General features: G+C 51.8%; 1 protein-coding gene across 3 annotated transcripts in view; it reads right to left on the bottom strand.

The window, feature by feature from the left end:
- Nucleotides 1-837: 837 nt before the first annotated feature.
- The window catches only part of PDGFRB (platelet derived growth factor receptor beta), a 33,432-nt gene continuing 14,041 nt past the window's right edge, over nucleotides 838-20,228 (bottom strand). For all 3 annotated transcript variants that reach the window (XM_071814710.1, XM_065849343.2, XM_071814711.1), the window contains 21 exons: nucleotides 18,557-18,853; nucleotides 17,916-18,185; nucleotides 17,503-17,630; nucleotides 16,979-17,153; nucleotides 16,212-16,404; nucleotides 15,883-15,998; nucleotides 15,221-15,347; nucleotides 14,848-15,059; nucleotides 13,999-14,093; nucleotides 13,576-13,708; nucleotides 13,048-13,152; nucleotides 12,828-12,938; nucleotides 12,297-12,450; nucleotides 10,751-10,917; nucleotides 10,399-10,517; nucleotides 9,437-9,559; nucleotides 7,897-8,008; nucleotides 7,506-7,605; nucleotides 7,281-7,386; nucleotides 6,543-6,781; nucleotides 838-6,046 (listed from right to left, as the gene is read on the bottom strand). In XM_071814710.1, coding sequence (XP_071670811.1) covers nucleotides 5,896-6,046; nucleotides 6,543-6,781; nucleotides 7,281-7,386; nucleotides 7,506-7,605; nucleotides 7,897-8,008; nucleotides 9,437-9,559; nucleotides 10,399-10,517; nucleotides 10,751-10,917; nucleotides 12,297-12,450; nucleotides 12,828-12,938; nucleotides 13,048-13,152; nucleotides 13,576-13,708; nucleotides 13,999-14,093; nucleotides 14,848-15,059; nucleotides 15,221-15,347; nucleotides 15,883-15,998; nucleotides 16,212-16,404; nucleotides 16,979-17,153; nucleotides 17,503-17,630; nucleotides 17,916-18,185; nucleotides 18,557-18,853 — 3,233 coding nt within the window. In that variant the 3' untranslated portion in view covers nucleotides 838-5,895. The remainder of the gene's footprint in view (nucleotides 6,047-6,542; nucleotides 6,782-7,280; nucleotides 7,387-7,505; nucleotides 7,606-7,896; nucleotides 8,009-9,436; nucleotides 9,560-10,398; nucleotides 10,518-10,750; nucleotides 10,918-12,296; nucleotides 12,451-12,827; nucleotides 12,939-13,047; nucleotides 13,153-13,575; nucleotides 13,709-13,998; nucleotides 14,094-14,847; nucleotides 15,060-15,220; nucleotides 15,348-15,882; nucleotides 15,999-16,211; nucleotides 16,405-16,978; nucleotides 17,154-17,502; nucleotides 17,631-17,915; nucleotides 18,186-18,556; nucleotides 18,854-20,228) is intronic.

The raw sequence follows: 20,228 nt of genomic DNA, 5'->3' as shown, positions 1-20,228 counted from the left end.
GAGGTTGTTTTCAGGAGGAGCAGTTCCATAGCAGCCAGAGAGAGGAGAAAGCTGGGCTGGACTCAGGAGGTGCCTGGTCTCCTATGGGGCTGGGGGACCCCAGCACTTCTGTAGGGGGGTCTGGGGAAGGTGAGGGAAGCAGGGGGACACGTGGACATGAGGGAATGGTGGTGTGGGGAGCCGCTATTTTGGGGTTGCATCTTTACAGAGTATCAGAGGGAGGGGAGGAGAACCCAGCTCGGAGGAGAGCTGGACATGGGTATCCCTCTGTGCTGCAGTGTGGCTCCTGCTGCTGCCCTGCCCCATTGCTACCTCCAGTCTCCCCCACCACCCTGAGCTGTTGAACTGTGTGGAAAAATCAACAGCTGTGGTGTACCCCAGCTCCTTCCAGCCAGCACTGGTCAGTCTGGCAGCTCCCACATCCCTTCCTTGATCTGAGGACAGACCCAGCAACACACCAAGCCCTTGTTTGGGGCTGCTGGCCCCAACCTCTGGCACTGGGGATACACACAGGAACCATTCCGGGTGTCCTTCCCTCTATCCACCTCCTCCCGATGCCACACAACCCACAAGCTGCCCAGTTACCAGACAGATTGGGCAGATCCTACCCTGTTTGCAGCCCCTTTTCCTTACCACACCTCTGGGCTCAGCTGTTGCCTCGCTGTGCTTCTCTCTGCCTGGCTCCCATCTTGGCTTTTGCTAAGCGTTGGGGTCACGCACAGTGTATTAACATGCTTAGCCTTCACCCACAACACGGTTAAGCTGTATTCGCAGCCTCATATTAGTATAAGAAGGTGGCAGCAACCAGCACCAGGCAAACAAAAGAAGAGATAGAACTATGCAAAAAGAAAAACACCTTTATTTTATTTTTAAACTCTTTCTTTAAAAATGTATTTGTAAAAGTTTACAGCATAAAAATAATATCTCATGATTATAAATGTGACATAGTACAAATCCTAAAAATACATCTGTAAACCTAGGAAAATGTTAACTCTTTGGTACCTTAGTCCGAACTCTGTTTTTCCTTTGCCCTCAGGATGTTCTCTGACAGACAGTGTGGAGGGAGGCACTGCTTCTGTTCAGAGATGCTGCAGAGTAACAGTGTGGTGCCAGAAAGCCATCCCAGCAGGACGGGCAGAGGGCATGTTTTGGGCAAGCTTTGCGCTTCTGGTGCAACCCATGAAGGAGGAAAGAACAGGAACGATGGGATGCTGCAGGCCTCCCACCATGAGTTGGCTTCCCTGCCTCCTCCCACCCCTACAAGAGTCACTGCTCCAAAAATTCACCGGAGCTACACTGGAACAGTTCCCCTGCCTTGGTCAAAGCAGACTGGATCCATCTCAACGCATCCCAGAGACTTCAGTCCTCTGGGTGAAACATGGGAATTACAGTGGGAGCCCAGCAACCCATGTGCTTGACCACAAAATCTGTTTTTTTTTTAACAATACCTGGCCTGCCCTGGGCAAGTCCTGAAGAAAACGTGATGACTGCACCGTGGCAGTCAGCCCTGGCCGCTCAGCACCGAGGCTGGGCTGGGGTCTGCTGCGGGAAGGACCTGGAGCTGCAGCTGCCCTGGCTGCTCTCTGCCCATGCGATGGCTCAGGGCAAAGGCTGCCAAAAGGCTGAGGGGTAACCTTCATGTACTCCTTCCTCATGCCTGTGCCTTGGAGAACAGGGTTTGCCTCCTTAGCACATTAGCTGACATGTCATTTTAGAAAAAACCTCCAAAGAGAAGACATCTGTGAAATCCCCTTCTCCAGATCAGCCCAGCTTTACACAGGCAGACCTTGGGCTTCCCCCCAGCTAAAACCCAACCCGCTGCCCAGTACCCTGTATTTGAGGTGCTGTCTCTCCCCCAGCCCAGAGCCCTTACTGGGAAGAAGGGGAAGAGCCATTTCTCACTTCTGGCTTCCTCCTGGCTGCACATCTGCATTGCGCTTCTGCGTCCCATGCCCATGGGACTCCGCCACAGTCCCCTTGGCAGGTGAACAGAGACAATTTAGTTGCAAGTGAAATCTGCTGTGCTCTAGATTTCTCAGCATGACACAAACAAACACTAAACGTGACACTCTCACTTAAAAAAATAATAACATGCTCAAACCAAGAAGGACAAAACGATTAACACCTGCACACACATCAGTCTGAGAAGCATCTTAAATGTGGAAAGAAACACTGGAGTGTTGCATTAGTTTCTGAGATACACTTATGAAATGTATGTATACTTTATGTATGAAATAGTGACTGGCAGTAGGATTATGCATATACTGGTGCTGATAACGATGTAACAGCTGTAGAGTAAAATATAATCTACAAACAAAAGATATTGCACTAGAGATGGGCCTGAGCTGTGTCCCTTTTTGGAGGGCTCAGTGTGGGTCCACCTCTAAACACAAAACCACGCCCAAACACAAACACTGATAATTGAAACTAAAATCTCAGAGGGACCAGTTCCCTTCAGAGCCTCACCAGAGAAACTATGGCTACAAAAGCGATGGGCCCAGAACAGCCAATGATTTATCCTGGCCCGCACCTATTGGAGCCACACAGGGACCAGAATGTTGGCAGCAGAGAGAGAGGGAGGAGAGCTGGAGCTGGTTCCCCGAGCAGAGAGAGCTTGCCTGGAGAAGACTTGCAAGGATCCTTAACAAAATAGTTTGGCTTTCCCCAGCTGCCAGCCTGTCCCTGGCTGAGAAGACCCGCTTGCTGCAGTGGGTGTGCATGCCCTGGCAAAATGGTGAGGGGAATAGTTGGGGGAAGACAGGAAAGTACCACAAAGTGCAAGACTTGGCCCTTGCAACTACAGAGCCAAAGGCAAACGTTTGGTTATATCTCTCTGGAGCAGAGAACAGTACCATTTTGCAAAGAATCCGGCGTACCTACTTTAAGAATGAAGAAGGAGGTGGGGATAGCACCCCATCAGCAGCCAGAACAGGTTTTGATGCAAAGAATAATTGCAATAAGTCTACAAATGGACCAAAATGCAATAGGCATCGAAGTGTAGCTAATGCCCAGCTAATAGGATAGGATACCTGAGTTCCCCCAGCAGGGAGAAGAAATAGATCTCCTCTTTCAGGACCATGGAAACTATGTGATAGTGGGAAATTAGTAATATAATTAGTAATTAATCTGTGCAAGAGATGGAGTTGAGTGTGGGATTTATGAAGCAAATAAGCAAATGGCCAAGGGGAGGGTGAGGAGAGATTAATCGATGGGGGAGACTTGGAGCTGGATGGAGGTAGTAAAAGTAGCTCTCCAGGGTTGTTCTTGATGCTAGAAGCATATGATATTTTTATTAGTCAGTCCAGCCCAAAAATAAGAGCTTGTTAACAAAATGTGCTGATGACCCAATGTCTGGAGCAGCAGGGAGTATCTTGGTTAGAAATGCTGGAAGATAGAAAGACGTAGGAGCTTAGACCGGTCAGAGGCTGACTCCAAACTACCAGTATGTTGTGTCTGGGAAAAGGCCAACATTATCCAAAACTACACCAGGCAAGTCAAATCCAGTATAGACTGGAACTATTAATGCCCTATACGAGGTCTAGATTTGACCTCACCTAGAGTACTGAGTACTTCTGGTCACTTCTGTCAAAGAAGGACTAATTAAAAATGGAGCTGGCGCAAACAGGGGCTACTAGGATGATCTGATGTGCCATCCTATGGGCTCAAGTTGCAGTGACATAGACCCTATCAAGCACCTTATATGTTAGAAAAATAAAGTGGTCTGATCCCAAGGATCTCATGAGTTACTGCTTCTCTGCAGTTAGGATCATTTTTCATGAGCTGTGGCCACAGAAGATGGCTCCTTCATTACAAGCAGGAAGAACAGAGCATGGAAAAACAGTTGTCATTCACAGTGTGTTTCCTATGGATGGTGGGGAATCTGACCACATGGGCTGAAAATATACTCTACTGGCTGCCAATAAAAGTGTTATTTCTTATGTTCACATTTTACCAAGGACATCAGCCCACAAAATATCTACTCCTATTTTAGCTGCATAAATGGCAGCATTGCAATGACAGAAAACTTAAAACGAAGCAAGCTGTTTTGCTGGGGATTTCTGGCAGAAGTTTCATACTTCAGAAAATAAAAAATTCTCAGTAGCTCTGAGGTGGCAGAAGCCCAGCAAGATGCTGATTGAATTTCTGAATTTGTAAACCTGCCTGCGCAGTTTTTTCTGTAGGATGCATAGAGAGATGTACATGAGAAGGGCAATGAGTGGGTTAATGGGAGTGGGGGGCATGCAGTGAACAGAGCTCTGTGTAAGGTAAAACTTCTCCTTTCAGAAAAAAACCCTGCTAGTTTCTGTGGTGTCAGACCTGTCATTTTGGGGTCCAGCTTTCATCTCTGCAGAGGTGTCATTCACAACTGATTTCAAAAGCCTGGCATGCCTCCTGCTTTGAGTCTCCTCATTCAAGTGCCAGCTGAGAGCACAAGAAGTCCCAGGGGTGCCTGTGAGAAGCAAGGAAGGAGGCAAGAAGCTGCAGGAAGGTTTCTGCCTTTTTGTTCTTCAAAACACTTTCCAAGAAAGAGGAATCCTCCACGATTCCTCTTGCTCTGCTTGGTTCCCCATGACACTTCATCCCCAGCCCTGGCAATCTGCAGGTGGCTATACCTGGCCCTCAGAAGGTGGCAGGTTGTGAAATACATTTCAGCTGTGACCAAATAACTTCCCAGCCTCTCTCCATCTCTCTCTCTTTTTGTTGGTGTCCCCGGGTTGGTGTTCTGGCATCCTTATTGTTCTCCGTGGTCTTGCTATGACGCAAGAGGAACTGCTGAGACCTCCCATCCTGAGGAAGAGTGTTTGGGTGAACAGTCTATCAAAAGGGAGCCCTTGCTTCCCAAAGATAAGGCACAAAGATTCTGCAGCTGTCAGGGTTATATGATTGCCCAGCAGATGAGCTGGGCCTAGTGGCAGTAGATTAATGAATAGCCATATTGCATCCTTATACTGGCCCTGGCTAGTGGATTAATATATTTGTTCCCTTTAAATCTTCAATGGAGAATTACTAGCTTAGTGACCACACAAATGACATGAACAACACTGGACTGCCCTCTTTGCTACTACAACAGAGTCATTGTTAGAGCATTTCAAGTTCCTCACATGTCCTTGGGGCTCCTGGTGCCACGCTGGGCACAAAAGGTTTTGGGGTGTGACAGCCCCCGTAGGTGGGTGCAGAGCTGTGCCCCAGAGCCATGGGTACCTGTAGTGCTTGTGAGGCTCTATCCACCATAGAAGAGTTGTCAAGCAAGGAAAACAGTGATTCAGTGTCTCTGAGATGCTGGCTTGTGTGTCCAGGACTTGGCTGTGCTTGGAGGAGAATCTACCCAATGTATTCTTGATCTCCAGCAGCTGAAGGTTGGTGTTGCAAGTTCTCCACACCCCAGAAATGGGCTCCAAGCAAGTCATCTGTCCCAGAGGCATTTCACAGAACCACGGTGTGGCTGGTACTGAGACCATCAGAGAAGTGCTGGTACAGAGGAGATGAAACTCATTGCCATCTAAAGACCATGGAGGGGGAAGAGGCTGGAGTATCATCATAGCAATGCAGCAAGTGTCATGTCTTGTGGAGGTCTAGCCCACATCTTCCACTTGAAAAGAAGATGTTGGTCTGTGAGATGTCTCTTTCCTGCAGTGGTTCGATCACTGAGGAGGATGTGGCAGTGATCTGGAAGGTTCCTAGCACTGAGCCACCTCTTTGCAAGATGGAAGGGGATGACAATGGGAAAAAGTCTCTAATTCCCCACCCAGTGCTGGGAGATGCAAGGGAAGGAGAAATGCTGGGACAGGTGGGGATATTCCCATGTACAAGCGCAAAGCATGGCTTTCTGGGATGTCTGGGTGAGCCCCTCAGCTGTCCTGGCCGTGGGGAGATGCAGACTCAGCCCAGCCCTGACTACAGGAAGCTCTCCTCCACCTCTTGGTGCCCTGTGGTCAGCTCCTGGCAACCTGCCTGGGGGTCACATTCCTGCTCCTCGTCCTGCCGAAGGCCCAGAGGGCTGTCACAGGATATTGTAGATGATGTGTTGGCCTCGTTCAGCATAGAGCTGAAAGGAAACAGGAGAGAGAGAGAAATAAGTGCCTTGTCCCAGGTCTCCTGATGAGAGAAGATTTCCAATGGCTGAGAAGCACGTCAGTCTCCTGACAGCCCCAGTCTGAGTATCTTTCCACAGGGGGACAGATGATATCACTTGGGTCTATTCTATGATTCTATTCAGCCCTCAAACACAGCATGCAGCCAGTTGGGCTCTGCAGACCACGTATCCCAGTGTGCCCTTCTCCTTGCAAGTGGTGTCTCTTGTCCCCAGTTGTGCCAGCTGATGTACATGGATGTGACATGACATCCTATCCCAGTTCACATCCCAGCTCCTCTGGTTCGTCTCTGTCCCTGCAGGCTCATGCAAGGTTGCAGCACCTCAGCTGGGGATGACACTGCCCGTCTCTCCTGGTAAACCCACCCCTGTCTGTTCCACAGCAGAGCACCCCTATTTTCAGATCTGGGCACTCTGGGGATGGGACAACAATCAGAAGCGATATTTTTACCTGGCCCGGCTGATGGAGGCCTCCTGAGGGACATCAGAGGTTGCCTCAGGTTTGGGGTCGGGAAGAGGAATGATATAATCATTCTCGCCCCCGTTCTGGTGCACGGCTGTGTAGAGGATGCTGTTGGTGGGGGAGCTGGGAGCGAGCCTGGTGTTGTTCAGCCCAGGGATTGTGGGTCTTGTGCGGACAACAGCGGGGTGGTCACTCTTCATGAACTCTTCATCCACCTGCTGGTATCTCTGCTCTCACAGAGCAAGTTACCAAAGAAAAGGGAAGGTCTTGTGAGTGGAGAGAATACAGTCATGTTGTGTTTGTTTTCCATGTTTGTTAGGGCTTTCCTAGAGGGCCTGGCACCTTCTAGCTGGGTTCATCTACCCTGACTCCACCGAAGACAGGCCACAAACATAAAGGAGAAATCAGGGGCACAACTCCACAGTTCCAAACTACCAAACAGTTGGAGGCAGGTTTTTGATCTCCTGCCAGTTCTGATTTGTGCAGTTGCTGAGATACCAGCTGCCTGTCCGGTGATGCCAGTTGTCTCAGCAATGTCACTGGGATGCCCAAACCACCTTCATTGCCTGTTCAGACTAATGCAACCTCAGTCACAGCAAAATCCTTAGGCACAGCAGCACTAAACACTGTTTTCCAAACCCTGGTTGAGGGCCCTAACCAAAGCAGCATCCTCCTCAGAGCACTGAACCTCCTCTGTCCCTCCAGCACAGGATCCTTTGAACCTACCTTTCTGTAGCAATCCACCAAGAGGTTTCCCATAAGCACCACCAACTGTGAGAAGGATGGTCTGATCTCAAACTTCTCCTCCCAGCACTTCTGCATGATATCATAGCTAACAAGAGGGAAGGAAGAGCACTCCAGTGAGTGAGAGGGTGGGGAAAACAGAGGCAGAAATGCTTCTGTAGGTTGTATAGGGCAGGCCCAGGGTGAACATGTATGGGCAGCACTTACATTTCATCAGAAGCGTGAGTGGGTTTGGACATTCGATAGCCACGTTTGATGGCGTTGTAGAACTGTTCATTCATGGGTAGTTCAGGGTATGGAGTCCCTCCTGGGTATAAAGGAGAGCAGAAAATCAGGCTGGTGGATTGCCTGCCACCCCCATGCCAGCATACATGTCACACCAAGGTTTCCTTTTTTCTTTATCTTTCCCGTTTCATTTAACTTCCAAATGGCAATGTCAGCATGGGCAAGAAGAAGAGAGGGAATGAAGTGCTAATTAATGCTGGTAAGGTTGGGACTTAGGGATTAGAAATTAATTTCTATTGTCTTGGTTTGGGAAGGGATCCTGCTAACCTGCTGTCGGACCTATAGGCACCACCATGATCTCCAGGGCACTTACCTAGAGTGAATATCTCCCAGAGGAGAATCCCAAAAGACCACACATCACTCAGGGTGGTGTAGAGGTTGTTGAAAATGCTCTCTGGAGCCATCCACTTAAGGGGCAAGAAGGTCTAAGAGGAGAAAAAAAATGGAACAAGAGAATCATCTTCATCTCCGGCACTTGTTTCAACAGGTGAGAGCCTGATACCCAATTTACAAGCAGAGAAGACCCTTCACAGCTGCCCATCCGCTCAACACATCCACTGACATCTACTGTCAGTCACTTCTGAGAGGGATCAGTTTCCTTGTTCCTTGTGCAGGATGAACCCAGCAGACAGGAGGAAAGAGTGGATGTGCTACATCTGTTCCCATCACTGTGTGCCACAGTGAGCTGTCATGAAGTGTGTTCTCTGTTCTCTAGTTCTTGGGGAGTTCGCTGGCTTGCACAACTTGACCACAGCACTCCTGAAAGGAGCGCAGGCCCATCTGGACTTTGGAAACCTGAGACCAAGCTAGAGACAACTATGGGATGACCAGGAAAACCAAAGGACACGTGCAGCTTTTGCCTGCTCTTTCTCACTCAGAGTGAAACCCAAAAATGAGCCTTCACCAGCTTGTATGCAGCACTGGCTGTGCTGTTCCTGGGATCTGCTTGCACAATGAACACCAAAATAATCTCCAGGAAGGATTGCAAAGTGGCCCAGTTTCATTTCCCATTTTGGAAGGAAAAGCCGCTATGCCAAGGCTGGACTGGAAAACCCCAGCCCCTCTCTGCTGGAGGATCTCTCTGCCCAGGCACTGAGTGCCTGCCTGCCATCCCATGCAAATGGGAGAAAGCAGGAGAGAAGTTAACTAGTTCATAGAGCAGATAAGGATTGCGGTTTGAGGGGCCTGGCTCCACTCTCAGGCTCCCCCAGCCCCACTTTGTCTGTTTGGGAGTTACATGGTTGCTTTGCTTGGGGTTTCATGTTCCCAAATGCCCCAGGGAGTGGAGTGGACACACTGTTGTTGAAGTTACAAGGGAAGTTTCTGGGGAAGCCAAATTACAGCCTCATCCTCTCCTGCCTCCAAAGACTGGAGATGCCTTTCTGGAAAGCAGCTGCTCACAGGGAAATGCTTCCTCTTGCCCTGTGGTCTAGCGGTTAGAGCAGAAGTCTGTGAACCTCTTCCCAGAGCGGCCACTGACTCGCTGCACCACTGCCAGCTGCCCAACCTCGCTCTGCTCCTGCCTGCAGCTCTGGACCAGGCTCAGTGCCATGCGGGGAAGTGATGCAGCTCTGCTGCCAGTGATGCCCACACAAGGGACAAGCCTTAGTTTTGCTGCTACTGCCCAGGTTCTTCTGTAAGAGCCTGGATATATCAGCATGCAATTCTGCTACTCCACAGCATGCAGAGCACATCAGGGCAGGATGATTGCCTGTTGACATTGTCTCCTGGGAGTCCTGCCCTGTCACAACCCTGGGCACAAGGATGGACGTGCGACTCCCACGAGAAGCACATAGGTGGTGCCAGGCCCAGAGACCCAGGAAGAAGCGTCTTGCATGGCTCCTGGTACTCACACTGCCTTTGGAGATATAGTTGGAATCCCTCATGATGTCCCTCGCCAGGCCGAAGTCACATATCTTCACCAGCTTCCCCTCGCAGATGAGGACGTTCCTGGCAGCCAGGTCACGATGCACACACTGTAGGGCAGTACAGGGCAATGTCACTGCGAGGGGCCCGCAGGCAGCCGAAGGAAGGAGCCCAGCTCTAGCACTAGCCCATTTCTGGGGCTGCAGCGACAGGAGTCACCTCACATCATTTGGGACATCTCCTCCATCTCTAGGGACAACCATGGCTCAAAGCCACTAGCAGAGCTACCACATTTTATCTTCTGTGCTCCATGAGGGAGCACTGACCACACACTTTTGGTGATCAAACTGTCTAGCTGGAGCCAAAGTGCCAGGAATTTCTCTGCACACGTCACTGATACCATCCCTACCCTGTCTCTTACCCAACTATATTACTGCTTGCCCTGGGCTAAGCCAGACCTTAGGAAATTCCAGAGCCTGGTCCTTTGTAGTGGCTTAATTTCCACCGAACAAGCTCTTCTGATGAGGCCTGCGGTGCTCAAAGCCTGTGGTGCAACAGGGGTGTCCATGGACAGTAGTAGCTCTGCTGTGGAGTCCCTTGTGCTTTAGCGTGGAGATGCCATCACTGTTTGGTCATTCTGGCAAACAGGGAGGATATAACACCACAGCTGTGCTGCACAAGGCTTGGGAGGAGCTCAGAGTCAGGGAATTTGAGGTCTGAAGCTTGATCTAAGCCAGGCTTAGCCGTCACATGCAAATATAGTCATGCTGACGCCTAGGGCTGTGTTTCCAAAGAGAAGTGGTCAGCAGCTCTTCAATTGCATGGCCACTTCTCCCACAAGGAGGCCGGCATGAACAGAGGGACAGCGAGCAGAAGCTGACCACAGGACACAGTGGAACACTGTTGGCCTCCACCGCCACAGGCAGCACAGACCAGCTGGCATACGTACATTTTTGGAAGCCAGGAACTCCATCCCATTGGCCACCTGGAAGCTGAAGCCCACCAAGTCCATGTAGCTGAGGAGTGGAGACTCGTTTATCAGTGTTACTCGTTCTGTTCTTTCGGGAGCTAGAGGACAAGCAGAGATAGATGTTGATGTTACTCGGCATACTGGTGGGCTGCCCAACGGTGAAGGGACAAAGGGCCAGGGCTGGGAGCTCCCATAGTGAGGGCATCTGACACTGCTGCTGGAGTCATCCCAAAGGTGACTTTTGCAATACAGACCATCTGTCTCTGCAAGCAAAGACATCCAGTGCCCAAACTGCAAGCACCCCTCCCTCCCACTGTGGCTGAGCTGTTACCTGATGGGGAATAACTGTCCAACTCATATGGGGTGCCGTAGTTAGAGGACTCGATGTCAGCATACTTAATTTCACCCTTCATGTCAGACATGGGCACATAATCCAGGGAGTCGTCCTTGCTCATGTCCATGTAGCCCCCATCGCTCTCAACAGATACGGAGAGGTGACTGTTGGGGGAAGCAAAGAGTCTGTTCAGATCCAGAGGAGAGGAGAAGACACAGGGGATAGGGCGACGATTTGCAGGAGGGCAACACCTGAACCCTCAGCCCCATACAGCAGGAAAAGAAGCCCTGCATCGTGCAGGGTGGCTGATGAAGGCTGATGAATTGCAAATAACAACGGAGACCTCCTTCCACTACCTGATAGCTCTGGTGTCCTCAGTGCTAGCTTTAAACAGCCCTGCCATGGTCCCCTGAGGGTCTCCAGGTGTCCTGGCCCACAGGCTGAAGCTTCTCATGCTCACCTTGCCTGGCAGAGCACAAGCTTGGCTCAGCACATGAGGTCAGCCCTGGGGAGGGCAGTAAGCGGGGCCAGGGCCATGCCAGCTCCACAGGTGCCCACAGGACAGGAGAGCATGAGATCCAGGCACACAAAACTCTCCACCTTGGCTGTGCATGTTCCCAGGCTGGACAGGACTGGCCAGGAGAAGGATGAACTGAGTAGGCAGGACATAACCCTCTGTTCACAACAAAACCTTCTCATTTTGGATCAGCAAACACCCTTGAGCACCTCTTCCTTGAGTGAGCAACAACTGCATCTGGGAAGCAGCATCTTGAGGGTTTCCATGTGCCAGTGCTGGGCAAGGGAAACTTGCTGCATGTCCAGAGGGATGGGCCACATTCCCATGGGCTTGGGAGGCTGCATTTAATGCTTAGGAGGATCTCAGCTGCCTTCAAGCAGAAATGCAGAGGCCAGCTGTTCTGATGTCCTAACACTGTTCTATTTTACTATTGTTTGGTGTACTGGAAGGAAATGCTGCTTTCTAACTTCCCATGGGACTGTTTCTCTGCGCTGATGTGCCTGCATCCCTTACAGCTGGCAAGTGGATGAAGGACTGTTTCCTTGTAGCACCTCTTGTGCAACCACACTCCTTCTAGTTCTTCTCCCTTATGCACAGTAGCAACACGACCTACCCTGAAAATGCAGAGCTGAGGTCCCCAAGGGTTAAGACATGCTGGGAAACCCTTCGTTTCTGTACTCCATTGCATATCTATAGTTATGGCAGTAAAGTTAACAATGCCAGGGAATATCCCCAACTGGCATGGAGCTGCCAGCATGTGTGCTAGCAAACTCAGCCTCCAGGACACACAGATTGCCTCTGCTAACTCCACATCTGCCAGGAGCTGTTTGGAGACGGCTGGTTGGCACATGGATTTGTCTCACAAAGCAACAGAGCATCCAGCTGTGTCCCAGTTCTGGGCCAGCATTTGTTTTACAGGTCTGGAGGAAATGTGGGTATCCTTCCTGGCAGCACCGGCCCCCCTCATTGACAGAGCCTAGGATGGGGTAGGCACCAGGAAGGAGGAGAGTGCTGCTCTCCAGGTACCTCTGCACATGGTCCTCCTTGGGGGTGTTCCCGTACAGCTCTGCCTCTCGCCGTGCCTTCTCCCCATAGGACTGCAGGAAGGTGTGCTTGTTGCGGTGCAGGTAGTCCACCAGGTCCCCATAGCGGCAGTACTCAGTGATGATATAGATGGGCCCTGGTAGGAGAGAGCACCTGTGTCAACCCTGCCTCAGCCCTGCTCACTCCCCAGAGCAACGAATTTCATCCCACAGTGACATTAACCAGGTTGCAAGATGTCTAGGCACAGCCAGAGGGAAAAGCTGCCTTTTCTGGTATCAAGCGTTTTTGGAATTTGAAATTTGTGTTTGTGGAGAGAGGTGGGGGTTGACAGAAACATGTCTTCTCAGTTTCAATCAGGTTGTAAAGAAAGCATTTATAGCCCCAAGAAGCTTCCCTAGGGGGAGGGTGAATCACTTTGCACCAGAAAACAGGAATTATTCTGAGGACAGTTCTCCTCCTCAGCACAACCCAGGGCAGCAGAGAGATGAGACAAGGCACACAGGGCTCAGCTACCTCCTTTGGTGCAGGCCCCCAGCAAGTTGACAATGTTGAGGTGAGGTCCCAAGTGGCTCATGATCTTCAGCTCGGACATGAGGGCTTGCTTCTCACTGCTCCGGGCAGTGGCTGTTGGAGAGAGCCGGTGTGAGTGGCCGGGGGAGGAGAGGAGTGCGTGGGCACTGTTCAGCCTTGTGGCTTTGGGATAAGGGAAAGGGATAATGTGAGGGCAACTCACACTTGAGCATTTTGACTGCCACTTTCATGGTGGCCTGCGAATGGCTCAAGCCATGGGCTGTTGCCTCCACCACACGTCCAAAGGCACCGGAGCCAAGGGTGCGTCCTGCAAAGAAACAGTGAGGAGACAAGGTTGGTGATGGTCCTTGAGCAGAGGTGAGGAGAAGATCTTGGAGAAGACAAGTCTCCTGTCTGAAACCACACCAGCCTCGCTGCCGCCATACCAGTGGTCATGGAGGTGGTTGTGAACTGTGATATCTGGGGTTGGGGCTGCTTTCCATCCGGCTCGGAAGGGAAGGAGCTGCCAGCCACACGAAAGGATAACCAGGAATAACCCAGTGCTTCATGCCAAAGGCGGGAGCCAGCTTCCTATCATAGTCCTGAATGGTCCCCCTCTCCCAGGACCACATCGTATCTTCAAGGATCTTTGTGCCTTTTCTGGGTTGTCTCTTTTGGAGATCCCAAACCTATCAACCCCAGGCAGCCAAGACCCCAGAGGGTCCATTGGTGAGACGTGCACAGGCTTTACCTAACACCAGCTTGTCCCTGGGCACCTCCCAGCTGGAGTCGTAAGGGAGCTGCATAGGATCCACGTAGATGTACTCGTGCCCATCAGAGCTGACTGACTCGATCACCTTCCAGCGGATTTCATAACGAGGTTTCTGGAAAGGGGAGCAAAGGGGAAAGAGAGATCTGAGAGCCTGAGGGTCAGGGAGGGTGTGGGGGATGTGGATGGGCTTTGTCAGGGAAACTTTTGTCCCTGCAGCCACTGCCTCATTCCCAGTCTAGCCTACAGACTGGGGGGATGCAGGGGCCAATGGAGGCACATGGTGCCTGGCATGGATGGGACATTATCAGGCTTATGCCAGCAGGAGCTCACAGCTTTGCTTTTCCCAGCCACTCTGACATGCAGGTACCACTGTGCCAGCCTGGGAACAGTCTCCACTTTTACCTTCTGCCACAGGACGATCAGGATGATGAGAGAGATGACGGTGAGGACCAACAAAGCCAGGATGACAGAGATGATGACCACTTTGAATGGCAAGGCTACAATGATAACAGGGATAGCAATGAGGTTCTTCCAACCCTGCTTGGCCCAGGTACCCTGGGGAAAGGAGGGGACAGCAGCACAGAGGGAGCCCTGCACCCTTCTCCTTTCCTCCTCTAGCCACCATCCCCCAGTCCTGCTACACACTCTTACCCCCAGACATTGATCCTGAGCCCTTCTCTGGCTAGGGGTAGTCCCTGTCCTCTTCTCCCAGGCAGACCTGCTGTCAGCTTGCAGGACCAGCACCCCGGGGTTATGGGGCTGATGGGTTGTTACAGCCTGGTGAAGGGCTTGTAGCCTTGGGAGAGGTTTGACCATGGGAAGGTGTAAGGAGCCAGAGGGACAAGTTTGCTTGCGGGAGAGCTGGCAGCTCTGGGCCTGGGCATCCTTCATCATATATGGGATGTTCAGCTCGTGGACGTTCAAGTCCATGGCACCATCTAGTGACCCACGAACTAATAACAAGACACTGGGGACCTGCTCAGGCACTCTCATCTTGCCATCTTGCCATCCTACCAGTGGTGAGAAGATGTCCATGGCTAGGGGACATATGGGCTCCAGACTCCTTCTGGAGGAGCCTTTCCTTCTCAATTCAAAGGAGGTTTCATTTCAGGCACAAATAACCAGGCTTCCTGCCTCTGACAACTGCAGTCATCAGAGGACAGTCCTGGTTCCTAATAGCTCCAGACTGGAAGCATGGAGAGAAAAGTCTATCTTCCCACCACCAGCTCAAACACTTCCCACAGCACTCACCGTGTGGGACCAGAGTGATGTCCTGGGAGCTGGCACCCAGGAAATTTTGCACGGTGCATCTCAGGAGCAGGGGCTCATCCACCCTGTGCAGCTGCAGGGTGCTGTTCACCCGGTACACCTGCAGCTCCGCATGGTACGTGGCATTAGTCTGCAGACCAATCTCCGCGGACTCATTCCCCAGCAGCCGGGTGGGCTGCCCCTTGGTGCTGCACCTGGTCAGGGGAGGATAAAGGCACCTGAGAAGCAGCTGGGACCACGCACTACCATGAGATGCCTGAACGTGTGGCCCAGCAAAATACAATAAAATAACAGTCTATTATTCTAAAAAATGTGAGAGCCCAGCTGTTCCTATGGGCTCCATCCCTCCACGTACCATTTGATGTCGCTACAAGTAGACCAACTGATCTCTGGCTGGGGCATCCCTTCGGCAGAGCATGTTACAGTCTGCTCCCCACTGCTGGCACTGCTGTTCTCCTTGAGATCTATCACTTTGGCTGGCACTGAAACCAAGAGACACTGGTGAGAATTCATCCTGCACTTTGATTGCAGGATGGAAGAGAAACACGATTTCCCTTTACCCCTAACATGGCTTGGGTGCGAGAGGACAGTGAGGTAGGACTCATCACAGCAATCATGTTTCATTTTTGAAACCTAACAGCAAAAAGAGAAAGGTTTGAGGGCGTCATGGAGGAGACGTGCCTTCATGTAGCTTGCTAGGAGAGCGGAAGTGAGCACAGGGTAGATTCCTGGACACCAGAGCTGCCCACCTGAACCTACATCTACCTTGGGTCAGGGCATGAAGGCCAGGCTTCTGATGTCTGCACTTCCTCCCTGTTACCTTTGCTTTGAGATCAACTGTGACATATTTCAAGTTAGCATGTTTCTGGCTTTAATATTCTTCTTTTGACCAAAACCACTCTGTGGCAGTCAGAAGAGTAAGGTCTTCAGCCCAAGGGTCCTGCAGCAAAGGCTGGAGCCATCCCCTGAGACTGTCCCCACACTCCTCAGCCCCATGCTTGCAATGCCCATGCTCACCATTTATCTGCAGATGGAAGGACAGTTCCTGCTCATCATCCTCATTGGAAGCCCGGATGGTGTAAAATCCTCCTTCTTCCTGCTTCACCCGCACCAGGACCAGAGCCGTCTGGTACCTGGAGGAGACACAGTCCCAGAGTGATGGGTGTGGGAAAGTACCTGGGGACTGACAAGGCTCTGAGGCAAACAGCTTCTCACCCATCTGGAGCAGGTTCAAAATCCACTCACAGAAAAGCATTCAACCACAAACCATGTCCAACCAGGAATTTAGAGGCTGCTTTGTGAATTAACCTTTCCCTGCACCCTGGTGAAGAATGATGGGCCCTCACCTGGTTTCTGACAGGTTCCTGCTGGTGATGGTGAACTCGCTGCTGCTCTCCATGGTCAATGTCTTGTTGTTCTTCAGCCAGACAATGCTGGGTTGTGGATAGGCCTCTACCTCCACCTGGATGGTGCGGCTCTTGTGGACCTCAGCATATACCGTGCTGGGCAGGCGGGTGTGGAAGCGCACAAAGCCACGCTCTGAGAGGGAACAGGAGGGATAGGAGTTTAGAGAGAAAACCAATCCCCTCTCCAGCTCTTTGGGCAAACATAGATCTGGAACAAAACACTCTGAACACCCAGAAGTGGTGGGGCAGCTCCAGATCCACCTCTCAGGGCTTTGGGCTCTTGTCTGAGGGGAGTGTGGCTGCAGAGCCACACTGGAGCAGAGCAGCTCATGAAGCAGGCAGCATGTGGGGAAAAGGCTGTTATCCTGTGGAGATGGGGCAGGTTCCCTCAAATTACATGAAAAGACAAATGCAGGTGGGAGGTGACAGTGTGACTTCACATCACCCTGGCACTGCACCGTGCAGAAGAGCTCTTATCCTCAAGTGTCTCAAGGGATCACAAATGCTATGGTGGGAGATTTGGGATGTTTTGCAGCCAAGAAGTGGGATGGAGCAACATCGGGTGAGGGTTGGGTTTTTGCCATGGTTACTTAGGGTGGAGGGGAGACAGCTGGAGGTGTTATGGAGAAAAGAGGGTGCCACCCTTGGGCAGCCTGCCTGGACACGCATGTGGTTTGCTGGCGTTGGGTGTGTGGGCAGCAACATACCAATCACATGGACTGTGATGTCCTTTCGGTCCGTTTTCTCATGGTAGCCCTCAGAGACATTGCAGACATAGGTCCCACTGTCCTCCAGTTCTGCATTCTGGATGATGAGGATGGAGCGGATCTCATGGGTGGATCCGGGCAGGAAGTCGGTCACCGGCTCCACAGGCTTCCCTGCCTGCACAACAGGGACAGGAGATACAGTCTGAGAAGTCAAGAGCATGTTCTGCCATTGGAGCTACAGAGCCAGGCTCACAGAGAGGGAGGAGGAGAGGGTAGAGGACCTCAGTCTGGCTGCAACAGGAACAGGGAACATGCACCGACCAGAGGCCAGTGAGACAGACAGCCCTGATCCAACGATCTCCCCATGAAGTCTCCCCATGTAGCAGCAGCAGCATCGCATACTTTCTGCCCTGGGGTGTAGCTTCCTATGAAGCTTTACTTAGGATTTTGATGAGTGGTTGCCATGGGACATTTGGGCGAAGGCTGGACCTGCTGAGTGGAGCCCGTGGGGCTGGAGCACTCACTTGTTTGCGGGGATAGTCCCAGTTGAAGTTGACCAGCTCATTTCCGCTCACTGTGCACATCAGGGTCACATTTTCTCCCTGCCGCACTATGGTCTGTACTGCACTGATGGAGACGTTCACAGATGAGACTGTGGGAAAGGTGAAGGAAAGGAATGAATAATGAGGGAAGGGATGAGTGGGCACCCACTCTGTTTATCCTGAGTGAACTGGTCCTCTGGAAAGTCTCATCCCTAAGGGATGGCGCTGGCACTTTGGCAGAACCCACTCTCTAATGGAGACAGGGCTAAATCCAGCTCCAAGTTGTTCAGGAGTACTGCTAAGGAGACAGGGGGAGAGCTTTGCTGTCCCCTGCCACTGGGCTGAAGGAACAGCCACAGCAGGGGCACAGGTATGTTAGGACAATGGCAGCTCACCCTGGATCCTGTAAACATAGAAGGTGTCTGAATCCACCTCCTGGTCATCCACAATTGTTCGGCAGAAATAGGTCTTGTCCTCAAAGAAGCCTTTGAATCCCTGTTGTGGGTCATAAGCAGCTGGGATGGGGTTCTCCACCTTTTTCTCATAGAGGGTCACCTGCATCTGTGGGTTGGTCACACGGCATGGGATGACAGCCTCTGTGTAGCCCGTGATGAAGATGAAGAGCTCTTCAGAGGTGATTGTGGGGAGGAAGACTAGGGAGGGATCTGTGGGAGAGAAGGAACAGTGGTTTCAGAAAGCTTCTGGGATGGTGGGATGCTTCTTCCCTTGCTCCCCATGGCAAAGGAGGGCTGCTGTGTTGTGGACTTGCCGAAGTTCTCCTAGGAGGGTAAGAGAGACCCAAATGCTGCTGCCTGACACCGTTGCCTCCCCCACCACGTCACACCCAGGCGTCTCCCATGAGCTGGCACACCAGAGACATGCCATGGCCAGATCATCTGCAATGGGGGCTCTCCTGCCATGGCAGGAAGGATTTTGGAGGCCTGGTGCTTGGAGACAGAATGATTATTCAAAGCCCTCTTCCTCTCGGTTTCTAAACCCCATGAAAATGCAGAGACAAGGTCACGCTGTTCCCTACCTGGAACATAGATGTAGATGGCTTTCCTCTCTGCTGGCTCTGGAGCCTGGTCAGGGCTATAGGTGCACACGTACTCCCCGGTGTGACGGCCTGTCACGTTCCTGAGGGTGAGGTTGCTGACGAAGATACCGTCCCTGTGCTCCAGCGAGGCGGCGAGGGGCTGACCCTCCCGTTCCCAGGCCAGGACACCGTCCCCATAGCAAAAGAGGGAGAAGGTGCTGTGGAGCCCAAGGACGAGCTCAGCATCTCCGGGTTCGATGTGCAGCCCGCTGCCGCTTGATGTTACCTCCAGCAGACCTGGGAGAGGAGTGAGATGAGACCAAGTTGGATGCCTCTGAAATCCAAGGAGAAGCATGCTGGATCACAACCTCATGCTCATGTATGTGGTCTGTAGTGTCAGGCTTTACACCGAAAAATAACTTCCCTGGATTCGCCCCCCTTGGTGCAGCTACTCCTGACAAAAACACGTTCTCCTCGGAAATGTCCTGTCAACCCAGGCCTTGGTGGTTCACCCTTCATCCACTCTAAGTCCCAAAACACAGACATCACAGGGTTTAGCAACATTCCATGTTGCCCTGGCTGTCTGTGGAAATGCTGAGTGGAGAAATCCCAGTTTCATGCTTTCACTATGTCTGCCCCATCCAACCTTTCTGCAAGGTAAGTGCACCCCCAGTGCTGCCCAGTGTCATCAGGTGCTGAGGAGCAAAAGGGTGGCTCTGAAACAGCAGGAGCGAACGGAGCTCTGCTGGGGGCAGACATGCCGTGATACCATTATACCAGCTCAAGGGCATCCTTGGTCAGGACAAGGCTGGAAATGGGGGTGACCTGGTCCTCCCACAGGTGTTTGCACCTTCAAAGGCTGGGAAAGGCCCCCATTTAGGGGGCACGGGGGAGAGGAGGAGATGAGGCATTTCCCTGCTCTGTTGGCTGCCTCTCACAGAATGACCGAATGGTCGGGGTTGGAAAGGACATCTGGAGATCATCTGGTCCAACCCACCTGCTAAAGCAGGTTCACCAGGGCAGATCACACAGGATCATGTCTCCAGAGGAGACTCCACAGCCTCTCTGGACAGCCTGTTCCAGGGCTCTGGCACCCTCAAAGGAAAGAAGTTTCTCCTGTCCACAGGGATAGCGTCAGACAGGACACAGACAAAGCTGAAACAACGTCAGTTTACCACAAAGTGAAAAAGGAATGAAAGTAAAACCCTGCAGGAAATCCTATGGAAGCAATAGAGCAGGCAAGGTCTTCCTGAACCCCATGTCTCTCCCAGCATCCTGGCTTCATCCTTTGCCCAGATATCCCAGTGACACTGAGTCATGTGCTTCCCCACACGGTGTCCCCATGGGTGGGGAACACAGTTGGGGACAGCCCCCAAGGACTCACAGCAATGCTGTGAACAGCCCAGATACAGTTAGGTGCCCTGTTGCCTTCTTGTGGGGGGTTATTGTATATATGGAGTCTCATCAAATCCCTCCTGCTGTGGGGGTGTCTGTAATGTCCAGCTAATGTGGGTTCTCATGTGTCTGCTGAGGAGTGAGCACACCTAGCAGTGTCCCCTCCTGCCACCCAGCTGTGCGTTGCATGAAGCAGGCAGGGACTTTACACCCACCCTGCCACAGGATTGGGTCAGCACAAGCTGAGGGACCTGAGTCATTAGGAGGGGTGAATGCT

This window comes from Patagioenas fasciata, chromosome 14 (genome assembly GCF_037038585.1).
Source record: "Patagioenas fasciata isolate bPatFas1 chromosome 14, bPatFas1.hap1, whole genome shotgun sequence".
NCBI classification, from domain to species: Eukaryota; Metazoa; Chordata; class Aves; order Columbiformes; family Columbidae; genus Patagioenas; species Patagioenas fasciata.
The sequence above is the reverse complement of the archived record's forward strand: the minus strand, read 5'-3'. Positions and strand labels throughout refer to the sequence as shown.